The 17,019-nt window shown below is 38.9% G+C and overlaps 1 protein-coding gene across 7 annotated transcripts in view; it reads right to left on the bottom strand.

Moving 5' to 3' along the window:
* The window catches only part of Rad51b (RAD51 paralog B), a 617,902-nt gene that overhangs the window by 581,899 nt on the left and 18,984 nt on the right, over positions 1 to 17,019 (bottom strand). For all 7 annotated transcript variants that reach the window (XM_029555562.1, XM_029555563.1, XM_029555565.1 and 4 more), the window contains exon 5: positions 8,271 to 8,407. In XM_029555562.1, coding sequence (XP_029411422.1) covers positions 8,271 to 8,407 — 137 coding nt within the window. The remainder of the gene's footprint in view (positions 1 to 8,270; positions 8,408 to 17,019) is intronic.

The following is a 17,019-nucleotide window of genomic DNA, read 5'->3' as shown; positions in this document are numbered from 1 at the left end:
TGTAGACCCCAGGAGGGAGGGGGCGGGAAATTTCCGGGAAAAAAAAGCCCAGCCGGGGTTAAAAGGGGGTTCCCGGGCAAATGGGGTTTAAGAAACCCCCTGTTCTAAAAAAAAAAAAAAAAAAAAAGAAAGAAAAGAAAGAAAGAACGGAAAGAAAAAGGCAAAGAAGAGAAAAAAGGAAAAGAGCAGAAGAGGAAAGTTATTCGTGGAAGAGAAAAGAAATAAACACATATCAGAGGCCAGCTACTAAGTGCTCTAAAGAAAAGTGAAGTCAGGTAAGGAAACAGAACTGTGGAAGCCAGTGCTAATTTATGCAGATGGGCTGGCAAACCTTATTTATAAAGTAACATTTGAGCAAAGGCTTAAAATGACACATAAAATGAACAATGTGGCTATCCAGTGAGAATACAGAAAGAACTGAAGCAAGAACAAAAGCTTCACTAGCAAGACGCCTAGTGTCTCTGAGGTAGAGCAAAGAGGATAATATAGCCGGGTCACAGGAAGCAAGAGGAAGATAAATAAAACGAAACATCAGAGAGCTAACCAGAGATCAATGTCGCATCAGACCTTTAGGTGTATGGTACTCTGTCTGGATTTTATTGAGAAAACTGAGAAGTCTAGGAGCCTTACTGACACAGTTGGGTTTTTGGTTTTGGGTTGCTCTAGGGGCTGAGGACATGACTCGGCAGGTAGGATTGCTTGCTGTGCAAGCATGAGGACCTGAGTTCAAATCCCTAGCACCTATGTAAAAAGCCACAAGTAGTCCACATGAGAAATGATGGTGACTTCACCTAGGGAAATAATACCTCAGATGATTAGAGATGGAGGATAGTTAGAATTTAAAAAATATTTTATTATTTTTATTTTATGTGTATGAGTATATTGCCTGCATGTATGTGAGTGCACCTGTGTCGTGCAATGCCACGAACATCAGAAGAGGGTTTCGGACTCCCCTGGACCTGGAGTTAAGGATGGTTTGTAGCCGCCATGTGGGTGCAGGTCCTCTGCAAGAGTAGTCAGTGCTCTGCTCTAGTAGTCAGTGAATTTTTTAATGTAATTCAAAAAGGAAGTGAGGAGAATTTGATTAATTGGATGAATATCTAGAAGAATGGGATTATCATTTATGGAAGTAGAGATTCAGCCAAGATTTTAGTTATTGGTGTTCTTCCTCTGTTTTATTTTTTATGGAGGGATCCAGATTTCATCTTCAGGTATATCAAGTAATCTACATAGGTAAAGCATAACTGTAACATGTTGGGTGTCGACTGCCAAATGTATATTAATCTGGAGGTTGTAGGAAAGCTCAGAACATCAACCCATGATCCATCTGCCATTCAAGAAATTTTGGATGTCAGGGATTGAGTACAAACGTAAGAGGACTAAGATGCAAAGACCAAATTCTGAGTCTTTGAGGCTTAGATTCTGAAAAGATGAGAAGGATCTAACAGACTAAGGAAGTGGTCAAAAGATAAGAATAAAATCAAGAGAGACATCTAAGGAGACACCTAAGAAGCTAAGTGAAGGAAATTTTTCATGATCAGGGCTGTAGAGATGGCTCAGTGGTTAAGAGCACTGGCTGTCCTCCCAGAGGACCAGAGTTTGGTTCCCAGTACCCACACAGCTAACAACTGTCCGTAACTCTAGTTCCAAGGGATCTGACACCCTCTTCTGATCTCTATGGACATTGCATGACACGGGTGTACTTACATATTACAGGCAGGCACTACACTCACACACATAAAATAAAAAATAAAATATTTTTTTAAAAAAGAAGAGCAAGCAACAGCAGTCATGTGCTACATTACAGTGCTTAAGTCAATAGTGGACTGTACATACATAGTGGCTCCATGAGGGAGATGAAAACTTCCCATTGCTTAGTGATATCAAAGCTATCATAACGTCTAAGGGCAACACATTATTCACAGGTCTGTGGTAATATCGGTGTATACTAACTTACTATGTTATCAGTCATATAAAAGTACAATGCATACAATACATGCAAATGCATACATGGCATTTGCAATGATAACGAACTGTTTCTGGTTTATATGTTCACTATACCAGCAATCGTCATTTCAAAGTACTTCTACATTAGCTTAAAGTCACATAAAACAGCATGCTGATTTATAAGCAGCAGCCTCATATTGCTCATGTTTACCATGTCTCTTGATTACATTCAGAGGCCACATTGGTGATAAACATACACTATATAGTCTCTGCAAGTACACTCTAGTATGTTCACATAACAAATCTCCTAATGACAGTTCTCAGAACTTGTCACCATCGTTAAGCAACTCCTGACAGTATTTTAAATACTACTATTAAGTCGAATAAAGTTTTGAAAATCAACTTCAATACAGTGCCAGGAAATAAAGCCTGTTTAGAGTGAATTCAAGACAAAATAATATGGAGATTTTCTCCTCTGTGCACAAAGGATTAACTGGCTTGGGAACTGCCCTGATATCATCAACAACTAGAGAAGCAGACAAAATACATAAAATAACAGTTTCACACACTGAACAATAGCTCAAAACTCTGACCTTCCTGAGAAAGGAAACTAATCCAGGAACCCTAAGTGTGTCCCAGCTTGCTTCCAGAGGCAGTTTCCAGGCCACAACACAAAAAAGGGAAACCAAAGTGAGTCTGGTAGACAACGTGAGTGGAGAAGATGGAAATCAGAGTTTGAAAGGCCAAGTTGGCTAGAATTTATGGAGTCAAGAACAGAGAAAAGGAGGAGCTGCAGAGTGACCTCTGAGGAGATCCATAGCGGGGTCCACTCAAGAATTAATATGCATATGTGTGAAAGGAAACTACTCAGGGAGGGACCAGGGAAAACACTAGATTCAACGATTCCTGGTGCTCACACAAGGATGGGAACTGTGCCTATTCCCACGCCAACCGGGAGTAAAGAGATCTCACATATCCTGGGTAGAGATCTCAAAGGGGTCTCACCACAGTACCAAGGCTTTCAGGCTCAAAACAAACACAACCTACAACTTCCTGCAACAAAATTTGAAATACAGTTTTAAAGGAATCAAAATAATCTTAACTATACATTAAAACAAAATGTAACACTTTAAAGATGTGCATTAAAAACTAGCATCTAACAACATGACAATGTCTAACATTGAATTTCAAAATTACTAGGCATGGAAAGGAGAAGGAAAAGATCTATCACTAGGACAAAGGGGGTCAGTAAAAGAAAAAAATATACAGATATAGCATTATTAAAGATCTCAAAAATAGTAATCTTATAACTTTACCTAAGGAGGTAAAATATAAATTGTCAAACTATGCACTATAGACTCAAACTGGAAAACTACCCTTTGTGAATAAAGTCTTTTTTGAACATCTGTTTACACTCTATTACAGCTGCTCTTGCACTACAACAACAGAACTGATCAGCTACAAAAGAAGAGCCAGGAGTGGTGGCTCGCACAGCCACTACAGGGGAAGATGTAGGAGGAGAGACCAATCTTAGCTGTATAGCAAGGTGGAGACAAGAACAAAAACAAGAGCTAGGGTGATAGCTCAGTTGGTAAAGTGCTTGCCTTATGAGCATGAAGACCTGAATTTGATCCCCAGAACCCACATAAAAAAGCCAGAAGGGGTAGCACAAGCTTGCAGTCTTGGCAATGGGGAGGAGGAAACAGGCAGATCCCTGGGACACCCTGGACAGAAAGTCTAGTCTTCTTGGTGAACTCTAGGTCAGTGAGAGATCGTGTCTCAATAATTTTTTTAAAAGGGTCGGGGAGACGGGTAGGTAACACCTGAGCTATGATACCCTAGGTTGTCCTCTGGACTCCACAGGCACACACATACACATGGGCACATGAACCTACATACACACACATGCAACTGCATGCGTACATGCCTACACACATAAGGAAGGAAGGAGGGGGGGAGGGAGGGAAATAGGCCTTCAGCCATCATCAACATTTAGGATTAAAAAATAAGAAGAAACTGAGGCAAGAGAGAAACAGAGAGAAGATTAAGGTGACAAAGGACAGGAAACAAGTGCCTCACCCCTGGGATCTGGTTTACAATTTTCAGTGACAGAGAAATCAAGAACTTGAACAAAAAAGATATCAATATAATGCCTACAGAAATACTATTCCTGCATCTTTCTTTTCAATATTAAAGAATATTTTATCAGTTTCTGTAATGAACTAATACTCTATTTCTGAAAGAACTCTCAAACAAGAATGTGAAAACCACTACAGAAACATGCTTATGGCCAAAGTGTATGACCTTTGAGTTTAAGCTTATCAACATTCATTTCTCATTCCTAAACTTGAATAATACACCTCATAAACTACCCAAAAATTTCATTTATAAAAGAAAATCTTTTAAAATAAGAGAAATAAGTAAGTCAGCTCATTTCTTTGACTTAGTTTTTAAATTTAATCTTTGACCCCTAGCTATATCTTTTGAGCAATGTAATTTCACAAGCATATATATGTGACACTTAGAGGAGCCAGGGTGGTAGAGCACACCATTAATTCTAGCACTCAGGAGGCAGAGGCAGGTAGATCTCTGTGAGTTCAAAGCCAGCCTGGTCTACATCATGAGTTCCAGGCCAAATGGGGCTATAGGGAGACCCTGTCTCAAAAAAAAAAGATACTTAGAAGTTGGTCTGTCTCTGTCTCTGTCTCTTTTTCTCTCTCTCTAATATGAAGGATGTATTATCTCTTTGCCTTAACGTAATGAATCCCAACTCTGCTTCATACTGGCTCATGGTGAAATTCTATCCGAGGTACAACTCAGGATCCCAGCCATAGCTAAGTAAAATCCCTCAAGGGAAAGTCTTCAGGTAAGGTTGACTGCATTGCCCATGGCTGCTGACCAGTCTGTCTTTTTCTAATTATCTCCAAGAAAGATAATACATCATTTACTCAACTCATGTGTATGGGAATTCTCATGATTGTCAAATTTCCACAGGATGAAATATGGAGATGGGTCAGTGGATTAATTTCCTGATCCATATTCTCAAGGCATATGTAAGTACACGACATGTGGGTTTTAAGCAGATGTCCAACAAGTAAAACAAAAACAGACATTTTCTGAATCATTCAAAAGAAGGGAGTCCAAAACTGTCTGCCCAGCATTCCCTTTCAAATTCCTTTTTGAGTTTCTTATTTCCCTGATCTAACTCTTCTCTAAGCACAGAAACCATCTGAGTTGAACACTGAGACTTACCAACCTAACACCCACCTCCATTTCTTCTTTGCTATGAGTCTTTTATTTGTATGACTAACCCTAAACAACTCATCATTATGGTTATGACAATTTCCCCTCACTTTCCCATTCTCCCACAAAGAGTGATCCAGTGAGAAGCCTGAAGGAGGATTACAGTGGATGAAGAGAATGTCTGCAGATAAGAGAAAGTCTTTAAAACGTAGGGTAAAGGGGATACTTTTTGGATGAAAAGCACAGCTGGCCCTTTTCCTTCACACTAACTTGAGCACAGTCTGAGTACAGATGCCTAAAAATAAACCAGTCTTGGGTCTCTCTGTCATCAGTGAACAGCTGAACCAGATCTTTATATGTGAAAAAAATTAATCTATTTTGTTCAATCCACTGTTCTTTGAGTGTTCAGTTACTTATAGAAGAAAGTGTGTACAGCTAATTGGCTTTCCTTCTCTGATTCTAACAGGGGTCAAGCAAACCTGTAACAGCACAAATAAAACATGATCAGACAGTAAAGATCAGACTCTATTGCAGGGCCCACTATGACAGACTCCAGAAGGCAACTATACCAAAAAGCCACCTCATCATTACCATATCTCAAAATACATTCCACATGGAGGCAGTATCACCCCACTTTTGCAGTTCTATGAGGAATGCAATAAAAAAACTAAAAATATAAATTTCCACCTCATTTTCAAATAACCTTCATCAAAGTTCCTTATGAATTATGTAATATAAACAGACTAAAATTTTACCTCTCTCTTTTCCAACCTGCCTCTTTATATAAGTACTAACAATACATACAGGCAAAAAAAGATAGAGAAATAAGTAAATGTGAAAAATCCAAAATATGCTGGGCATGGTAGCTCACACCTTTAATCCCAGCACTCAGGAGGCAGAGGCAGACAGATATCTTGAGTTCCAGGCCAGCCTGGTCTACATAGTGACTTCCAGCCCAGCCAGGGTTACAAAGTGAGATCCTGTCTCAAAAAAGAAAACCCAAAATATAATTAGGGCCACATGCAAAGAAAAGATATACAACCAAAAATCTCCACAAATATGGAGAATGCAGAAGCATCTCCTATTACTGTATGGTCATGTGATTATTTCCTCCAAACTGAAACATTTCTTCCTGGAGTAGGGGAGGAAGCTTGTAAAACTTACAAGGTTTAGAAAGCTAAAGAAACTTAAAATTTGAAATTTACCTGATATCTTAGTTTTCCTGTTACTGTGATAAAATACCCTGAACAAAAGCAACTTAAGGAAGAAAAGGTTTATGGCTCACATTCAAGGTACAGTTCATCATGGTGGGGAAAACCAGAAGCAGGAGCTTGTTGCAGCTGGTCACACTCCATGCACAGTCAGGCAGAGGAAACTGATGAGTGCTCCTTCACAGGTGGCTTTCTCCTTTTCACACCGTCCAGGACCCAGTGGTGCCACCCTTCTTTAAGGTGAGCTTCTTGCCTCAATTAACCCAATCAAATGATCCCTTAAAGGAATGCCCAGAGGCTAGCCTCATCTAAATAATCCCTCATGGGAAGCCTGGGCCCTTATCTCCTAGGTGATTCTAGGTCCTGTCAAGGTGACATTCCTATCTAACCACCACATGTAATCAGGTCCATTTTGAACTAAATATTACTCTTTAGACAGAAATAAGGAAGAGAAATGGTCATAGTGACACAATGGCAAAGAATCCAAGAACTGTATCTATAGTTGACTAAGATGGTAATTGACCCAATCTTGAGATACATAAGCTTCTCAGCAGATAACTGTCCATGCACTAATGCTTCCTGTTAGAAATTACTTACAAAGCAGATTATATTTTTTCTCTTATTAGTCTCTTCTCTTCCCCATTTACTACTTAAGATTCTTCCCTGTTTCTTCACCTTGTTTCTTCCCAACCATCTGCAAAACACAGCTTAAAAATGAACTCCACTGGGGCTGGAGAGATGACTCAGTGGTTAAGAGCACTGACTGCTCTTGCAGAGGACCCGGGTTCAATTCCCAGCACCCACATGGAGGCTACAAACCATTCTTAACTCCAGTTCCAGGGGAATCCGAAGCCCTCTTCTGACCTCTGCGGCACTGCACAACAAAGGTGCACTCACGTACATGCAGGCAATACACTCCTACACATATAATAAAAATAATAAATAAAAAATATTTTTTTTAATGAACTCCACTTACAATAATAAGAAAGGAGTAGATGGAGCTGGAGAGATATGCTTAGCAGTTAAGGACACTGGCTGATCTTGTAGAGAACCTAGGTTTGAATCCAAGCACACATATGGCTACTAATATGTCTATAACTCCAGTTCCAAGAGATCTGATGCCCTTTTCTGACCTTCATGGGCAGTGCATGATATAGGTGTACTTACATACATGCAGGCAATACACTCATATACATAAAATGGTATGTAATGAATTAACTTTTCCCTATAAATAATTTTTTTTAAAAAAGAAAGGGGTAGAAAAAAGAAAAAGAAAGAAAATTTGCTTCCTATGTGAATTTCAAAGAAAATCCTTTTAAAAATAATGTCTGCGTTGAGTCAGGATGTGTATTGTGCATGCTGTCATCACTGTTACAAGTTCATATGAGCAAGACTCAAACAGGCAAAAATCTAGCATAGAACTGAGGAAATGGGCAGCAGGCCCCAAACCCTAGCCAAGGAATTATCTGCAACTTATCACTGCTGGGTGAGGAAGACCAGATCTTCTTTTTTAAGGGAGTGACTCTAAATAGGCTGACTAGACTCCAGTGGATGAACTTGCACTGAGGGACATCTGGGTATAAACGTGTAACTAGGTAGGACTTAACATATACGAAAGAATGCATGAAAACCAGTGTGGGGGGGGCTATGGGAGGGCACAGATGGGGGAGGGGAGTCTAAATTCGATTAAGATCTATTATATGAAATGTACAAAAACGCAACTAAAAACATATAAAAATAAGTAAAAATAGTGTTTAGCGTCCTTTGTTCTTAAAAATAAAAGGCAAATGTTGTTACTTATAAATGTTCCACACTGCATGTGAGTTATAAAAGTAAAGCAATTATAATGGAAATGATAAAATATCTTACCTTTTTGCAGTAAATGCAGACTCTGTGTCAATGTACACAACAGCTCCTTCTAATCCTCCCATGTTGACAGGTAATGTAGCTAAAACACTCATCATTATACAAAACTGAGTTTTTCCACAACCTGGTGGGCCTGTAATCTAAAAAGAAGTATATTTTATATACATATATATATAATTTGTATAAACACTAAGTCAGTCCAAGCAAATCCTTTCAGAATTTACTGTAAAACAGTCTACATAACCTGGATTTCCTGGAATTAAGTCCTACTGCCCTAAGACATCCATGGTATGTAATGAATTAATTTTTCCCCTATGCATCTGAATTAGAAATAGTTATGTAACACCCTTGTGAGAAATGAGAACATAGTCACTCAAATCATCCTCTGTGCTTTGTTAGTCAGATGAGAAGCTGTAACTGAGAAAGGCTAGAAGATTTATTCATTCAATATACACACTGGCATTGACAAATATCATTGTGAAAATACTAATGAATAGCAATTGATGGGGTTCTTAATCTATGTAGATATTACATAGCCACTTGTCATTCAAAGGGGGTCAATAGATATGACATAGCTTATCTTTTCATTAAAAAAAAAAAAAACTTCCACCCATCTATAAGTTCAACAACTCTTTCATAATCTTTGCCGGAAGAAAACGTGGGGAGCCTTTGTAATTCAACTGATTTTCATGATTGCTCCTCATTTCATTAGGGAACAACTGTGATTCTATGTTTTACGGACCTGAGTGGCCTTCCTAAAGTTCACGTGCTTGGAGCTTGACCCCAGTGCAGTGGTATTGAGTGAGTGGTGAAGCAGGTGAGGCCTAGCAGAAGGTAACCAGGCCATGGGAACATTTCCTTGGAAGGGTTAATACTGCTCTCATGGAATGAGTTAGTTCCTAGGCCCATTCTGCACTAAGCATTTTACTTCCTATTTCTCTGTCATATTGTGACACAGCCAGGTGGGCTTTACCAATAGGCCAGTGCTATGTTGTTTGGACCTTCTAGCCATCAGAATTCTGGGGGCCAAATAAATGTCTTTACCATATAAAAGTATCCAACCTTCCATATTTTGTGATAGCAAAGTGATATAACAACAGATTAAAATAGGTTTTATGAAAATTAACAAAACTGATACCATCCTGAAGTCCTTTTTTGCCCATCTGACATCAATTTCAAACAGTGAATTGCCTATGAATAAATGCAATAGAACAGCTACTTTTCATGAGAAACATCCATATACCCACCCTGTAATTACCATTTTTACTATATTTCCTAAACTATACTGTCCTATGCTATTTTGTCTGTCCAGAATGGATGGAGAATAGCTATTCTCTCTATCCATTCACCAATACATCTTAGGTTGTTTTCTTATGCACTTTAAAGTAAGTCAAAGTCATCAATATGCTTTCTCCTAACAGTTCAGCATACATACCATCATTCACCAGAGTTTAATATGTATGGCATTTTACCTTTGAGGATAAATTTTCCACAATGAAATATGCAAATCCTGTCTATCATTTGATGAATATCAGTAAACACATATGCATATGCACTCTATGAATTATTTGTTCTGTGGTACTGTGGATTAACTCACAGTGTTGTGCCAGGCAAGTATTCTAATGCTGTTATACTTCCAACCCCACATAGGCAGTCTAAATTCCTATCAAATCAAAATATTATTACAACCCCCAGAAAATTCCCTCAAATACACTGTTTTATACTCAAGACGTCTTAGCAAGCCTGGTGATACAGACCTATAATCCCAGCTACTTGGGAGGCTGAGGCAGGAAGACTACATTCAAGGTGTATCTGGGATAGTGAGTTCAAGACCAGCTTAGACAATTTAGTGAGATCCTATCTCAAAACAAACAGTTAAAAAAGGATGGCTGTGGATGGAGCTCAGTAGCAGAATGCTTCTCTAGCATGAGTGAAGTTCTGGGTTCCATCCTCAGCACTACAAAAAGAAAAAAAGACAGCAGATATTGAGGACATCTTTTATGTTTGAGAATACCTTCCCTAATACCATGCTTACCTCAATGGCACATACACAGAAAGTAGATGCTCATGTATTTCATCTTTTAATGCTTATGTTTTATTTTCACTTATGTGTATTATGGGTAGGTACCCTTGGAGGCCAGAAAAGGGCACCACTGGAGCTGGAGTTATAGGTGGTTGTGAGCCACCTCACAAGAGTGCAAGAAGCCTAACTCTGATCCTCTGCAAGAGCAGCAAGTGCTCTTAACCACTGAGCCATCTCTCCAGTCCTTGTATTTCATTTTAGAAACAGAATTTAGCTAACATGATCATCTGAGCCATACTAGAAATATTTATACTTTAAAATATCATTATCACTATGATTATTACTGTGTGCATGAGTAGGGGGATTTTGGGTATCAATGGCGTGTGTATAAATAGTATGGAGGGGCACAGGCTTGCCACAGTACACATGTACAGGTGAGAGGATAACTTTTAGGAGTAAATTATCTCTCTTTTTTTACTTTTATTATTTTTATTTTATGTGTATGCATGTATTGCCTGCATGTAGGTAAGTGCACCCATGTTGTGCAATGCCTGTGGAGGTCAGAAGAGGCTGTTGGATCCCCTGGGACTGGAGTTACAGACAGTTGTTTGCTGCCCTGTGGGTGCTGGGATTCGAACCCGGGTCTTCTGCAAGAACAACCAGTGTTCTTAATTGCTGAGCCATCTCTTCAGCCCCCATGGAGTAAGTTATCTCTTTCCATCATGGGACCCATGATTGAACTCAGGTTTAGGCTTACATGGCAAGGACCTCGACCCTCTGAGCCATCTTAATAGCCCTTTTTAAAAATCTTTTGAGAGCCAGGTGTGTTGGCATGTGCCTTTAATCCCAGCACTCGGGAGGCAGGGGCAGGTGGATCTCTTGAGTTCGAGGCCAGCCTGGTTTACATAGTGAGTTCCAGGCCAGCTGGGGCTACGGGGAGACCCTGTCTCAAAAAGACCAAAAAAAAAAAAATCTTTTCTTTGAATATACTTTAAATATATAGCATTCTTTTGCACTGAATAATTTTGTTGTTTTTAAATTTTTTTATTTTTTAATAGTGTATCTCTGTGTGTGTGTATGTGTGTGTGTGTGTGTGTGTGTGTGTGTGTACATGTGCACACACAAATGCAGGTGCCCACAGAGACCAGAAGCATCAAATCCCCCTGAAGCTGGAGTTACAGGCAATTTTGAGTCACCTAATGTAGATGCTGGGACGTGGACTCGGAAATCTTAACCACTGAGCCATTTCTCCAGCCCTTGAGCAATCTGCTTTAATCACTGAAACTTCACAGACCTTTTATCATTACCAAAGACAACACAGATCAAATTAATCACTGTATATCACAGCAAGAGAAGCTTAAGTCAGTAAAATTTGCAAGTGAATTTTGAAAATGAAGAAATGCTTACTCTGTATATACAAACTAACAGAGATATAGAGGACTAGCTGGTCTTTCTACAAAGGCTGTCAATGTGCCAGATTTTAGATATAGTCTCTAATTTGATGAGTTGAAAACTGCTAAATGCTTTGTGATTTGGTGGAATGTATAAAACAAGACAGGATTGTAATTTGAATGATAGATATAAAAATATTCAGAAAACTATTAATCAAGTACCCTGAAATAGTAAGGTATTAATTTACTGTTCCATCTTTCTTTTGGGGGGGGGGTTCTTTTTGAGACAGGGTCTCCCTGTAGCTCCAGCTGTCCTGGAACTCACTATGTAGACCAGGCTGGCCTTGAAATCACAGAGGTCCACCTGCCTCTGCCTCCCTAGTGCTGGGATTAACGGCGTGTGCCACCATGCCCAGCTCATCTTTTTAAACTATGTCTAAACAGCTGAAAAGTTAAGCAAGTAAAACGGCCTTTTCTCTGCCTGCTTGTTCTCCCACACTGGCTCAGTACACTCTGGGGAAGCACCACATCATGTGAACAACATTAAGAAATAATGGATTTCTTCTGCATTTTTTTTTAGTTTGAATTAAAATACAATAACTATTTCTAATTATCTAGATCCTTTTCATGTCTTTTCCTTCTTGCTAGACACACACACACACACACACACACACACACACACACACACACACAACATATACCCATATACAAGTTTTCGGGCTTCCAGGAGTTAAATTTCATTATTTTTTCAGGTTTAATTAATGGGTGAAATATTTCAACATTAATAATTTTTGGCTTCAGTCAGTTTAGCCATGAATTCTAGCATTCAAACCACAAAATTTCAAGTTGTGTTCAGTTGCCAGCTTCAGTGCCAATGGTGGTTAAAAAGAGAAAACCTGCCAAACCAGAACAGTCTAAGTTATTTGCATCTTGGAAACTCTGAGTGAATATAACATTTGCACACAGAAAATACCAGTAAGATACAGTCAGCTGCATACAGTTAGAGCTGACATCTTAATACCTCTGCATGAGACATACAAAAGAATTGAAGAAAAATCCATAGTGGAGACCATTCAAATATTAGCAAAAAAGGCAAAAATCAATGACTGGCTTGAAAAGGAAAAATTATTGTTCCCAAGTAAGGAAAATCTAATAACACTAAAGAGAAAAATGAAGCATACTTGCTTTAACCCTACGTCCAACTGCATGACTGAGGAGAATATGAAACCTGGACCTGTCATGACCTCAAATCTTACCAAGTGTGCTCTCCACACATTCAAAATGACTAGATCTTTAGACCTACAGAATTCATTGTTAAAATATCTCTCTAGCCAGCCATAGTGGTACACACCTTTAATCCCAGCACTCTGGAGGCAGAGGCAGGTGGATCTCTGAAATTGAGGCCATCCTGTTCTACCCAGGAAGTTCCAGGCCAGCTAGGGTTATAAGGAGACTTTATCTCAAAAAAAAACCAAGCAAGCAAACAAACAAAACCTCTCTAAATCCTTAATACAGAGACCTTAAAATAAAATAAAATAAAATAAAATAAAATAAAATAAAATAAAATAAAGGAAAGAATTTCAGAAAGGCTACATTATACTGTGCCTTGTGAAAGACTTGATCTTAACAAATTGGAAGACTTGATATATTGGACTTGGACTCCTCCACCAGCCCCTCTTACTTCAGACTGATGGCTACTTTCTTCTTTTTTTTTCTTTTTAAGTAAATTTGAAAGGAAAAGAGAAGGGAGAGGAACATAGGAAAAAGCAGGACATGGAAATAACAAATATTCCACATTGCACAGTAAAAATCAAAGTGTCATTTACTGAACACATGCCATATGAAAGATCCTAAGAAACCATTGGAGGGAGTATATTCATGTTATGGAATAAATGAAGAAGTGGGAAGGATAATCCAATCAGCCCTATATGCTCCAATGTGGTGTTCTCTGAAGCCTGTAATCTTTCCTTTCAAACTACTGGGCAGGAGAAACAAAGTATATATTATACTCAAGGGACGCTGATCTGAAATTTCTCCCTATTCTTCCCACTGCCATAGCTACAAATGGGCCTGACTTTAGCTGAACAAGACAAAACCCACCTTCTCAGACCTGCAGGGCCATAAGCAAGAAAAAGTATTTGGGGCAGTTGTCAGCAACCAAAATAGTCAGAGGAAGCATTTATGTCTTACACCGCACTATTACTTGCCCTTCTAAGTATCTGAGCTTACAAGCCCTGCCTTATTATCTTCTGTGATCATGTAGACCACAGCTAATCTTACCACTGAGAACAAAGAAGAACTGTAATATGATTTTTTTCCAAGGAAAAAATTAATGTGCTAAAAAAAAAAATGGACTCTGACTTCCCACTTGTACCTTTTGGGAACAGAAGAATCAGTCCCAAATCGAAACTGCCCCACTAAAGGAGGAACCTGATCTCCTTAAATTGTGAACAAGACTTACAAATCATCCAGGAAAGACAAAACTATAACTACTTTACCACACTTCACAGGTTTGCTCTTCTAGAGGTGCTGGTGAACTGAGATACACAGGTGTGACATTTCTCTATGCTGATAGGCGCTTGGGCCATTTCTCTAGACTGTACTCTCTAGATTACAAAATGAAAATAACTTTTTTATTTTTTTTAAGTTTTTTATACTTATTTATGTATTGGGAGTGGGGATAACGTATGTCACAGTGTGCAAGTGGAGGTCAGAGAACAGTGTGTAGGAGTTGGTTCTCTCCTCCACAATGTGGGTCCTGAGAGTCAAACTCAGGTCATCAGGCTTGGCACCTTTAAACCCTGAGCCATCTTGATGGCCCTTGACACCTTTAAATACAAACCTAATTTTACCTGGTCACAGTGGCATCTCTCTTGTGTATTTTCAGCAGGGTAATATTGACCCTAAAGGTGAAACTTGGTTTTGGAGAAGGCAGAGACTTATTCTTTTATATATGAAGCGTAGATAGACATACAGCACAGAAACAAACGTGCAATTTGTCTATAGTATTAAATTTTCCATAGGCAGTAAGGATAGATGGGAGGGGACCATTTAAAAGTCTCCTTAGTGAGTGATAATGAAAAAATGATAAACACTGATGTAATACAAATTTCTAAAGTTAAAGCTCAAACTTAGCTTTGCTATTCATCATCAATTATAAGAGGTTCAAAATTATCTCCTCACATATTCCATGAGTAAGGAATCTGGTTTCTCAGGCAATGGGACAAAGTCCTTGGCTCACTCCCTTCAGCAGTTCAGCAGGATTGGTATCTGAGGCTCCCCTCTGCTTCTGACGTGACACAAGCTAAGCTTTCGGGTTTACTTCCCTTCTTGGTGCCGTTAACTGATTATGTAATTATACCCAGATTCAGTGAATTCATGTAAATCAAAATCAATGATTAATATTTGGAATCTTGAAGCTAAAGTTAGGAAAGAGTAACTATAAAAATGACAACAGCATGTTTCCAGATTTATGTTTACCCACTCAATCATTTCCAAACCTTAGAATGAGAAACATGTAAAAGATCATGCAATGTAATTAGATATCTCCATTGATACCTGTATTCTCTACTGCTGTAACAAATTACCTACAAGTTTAGTAGCTTGAAAGAATACCCATTTGTTATCTCAAAACTCTGTAGGTAAGAGTTCAGACCGTTCAGGATCTCATAGGGCTAAAATCAAGGTATGAGCTGCACTGGGCTCTCATCCAAAAGAGCTAAATGTCAACTCCCAAGAGCAGTTGGGCTATTGGCAAAATCTGTGATGGGCTGTTATAGATTTGAGGTCTCCCTCTCTTTTTTTATTTTTTAAATATATTTTATTTAGTATTTTTATTTTATGTGTATGAGTGTATTGCCAACATGTATGTGAGTGCAATGCCATGGAGGTCAGAAGAGGCCGTTGGATTCTCCTGGAGCTAGTTTATTTAGTATTTTTATTTTATGTGTATGAGTGTATTGCCTACATGTATGTGAGTGCACCAGAGTCATGCAATGCCACAGAGGTCAGAAGAGGGCATTGGATTCCCCTGGAACTGGAGTTAAGAACAGTTCGTAGCCACCATGTGGGTGCTGGGAATCAAACCCGGGTCCTCTGCAAGAGCAATCAGTGCTCTTAACTGCCGAGCCATCTCTCCAGCCCCAAGGTCTCCCTCTTTCTATCATCTGAGAGCTTGGAATAGCCTAATTGTTCTGGAAGACCACGTGTATTCCTCCTCGCGTGACCCACTTCATCTCCAAACCAACACCACCATCTCAAGTCCTCCCCATGCTTTGAATCCATCTTCTGCGTGTCTGTGAGAAAATGCTCAATGCTACTGAGGATTCATGCGATTAGACTTAGTACCTTCTCTACCTTGGGTTCTCTGTGCAACATAATATACCTTTATCATGGGAATGATATCTTATCATAGTCACAGGTACCACGGATGAGAATGCATCGAGAGGCCACAAAAATTCTGCCTGATAAAATGTCTTTGGGAATGGAGATCCGATGCCTTAATAAATAAAGGATTTTGCATATATATGTTTATTAGTTGACAGCCAGCCTCTAAGATGGACCCAGTGAGCCTCCCCTTTGGCATTCATGCCTCTTTTGTAGTCCCCTCCCACAGCCCATCAAGTTTGTCTACTAGAATACAGAAGAAATAACGGTGTGTGACTTCTAAGACTGGGATATAAGAAACACTGCCCTTTCTACCTTGTTCCCCTGGATCATATACCATGAGGAGTCAGCTGTGAATCATGAAGACACTTGATGAGCCCTGAGAAAGGGTCATATGGCAAAGTACTGCCAACATCAAGGACCAACTCCACAGCCATGTAAGTGTGCCATCTTGGAAGCAGCTTCCCTTCAACCCAGTCAACTTTTCATACAACTTCAGCTCCAACCAGTATCCTGATTATAATTTCATGACAGATCAGAACTACACTGCTCTCAAATTCCTGACTCATCAAATCTGTGTGAGAAAATAAATACTATTTTAGTCATTAAGCTTTAGATGATTCATTAAGCAAGGTGTAACAAAAAAAGTATCTAAAATTTTTTAATAATTTCATTAATTTAGATTTTTAAAAATTCCAGATAAACTCATTAGTCAAATAGGCAATCATAATAAAAACCTTAAAATACATTTTAAACTGAATGAAAATACTACATTTTTTTTAAATTTTTAATAACTACATGATTAGAAGAAGCATTGCACTACAGATTTAACTTGTTCAGTAACACATTCCAGAGCAAGAGTATATCTCTTTCACAAGTGGGTGCAAGTTTCTAGATTCACAGTTGAAGTAATATAGTTATATATTATTGAACTCAGTATAAGCCCTGTAAG

Source organism: Nannospalax galili, unplaced genomic scaffold (genome assembly GCF_000622305.1).
Source record: "Nannospalax galili isolate Female #2095 unplaced genomic scaffold, S.galili_v1.0 scaffold285, whole genome shotgun sequence".
Lineage (NCBI taxonomy): Eukaryota > Metazoa > Chordata > Mammalia > Rodentia > Spalacidae > Nannospalax > Nannospalax galili.
The sequence above is the reverse complement of the archived record's forward strand: the minus strand, read 5'-3'. Positions and strand labels throughout refer to the sequence as shown.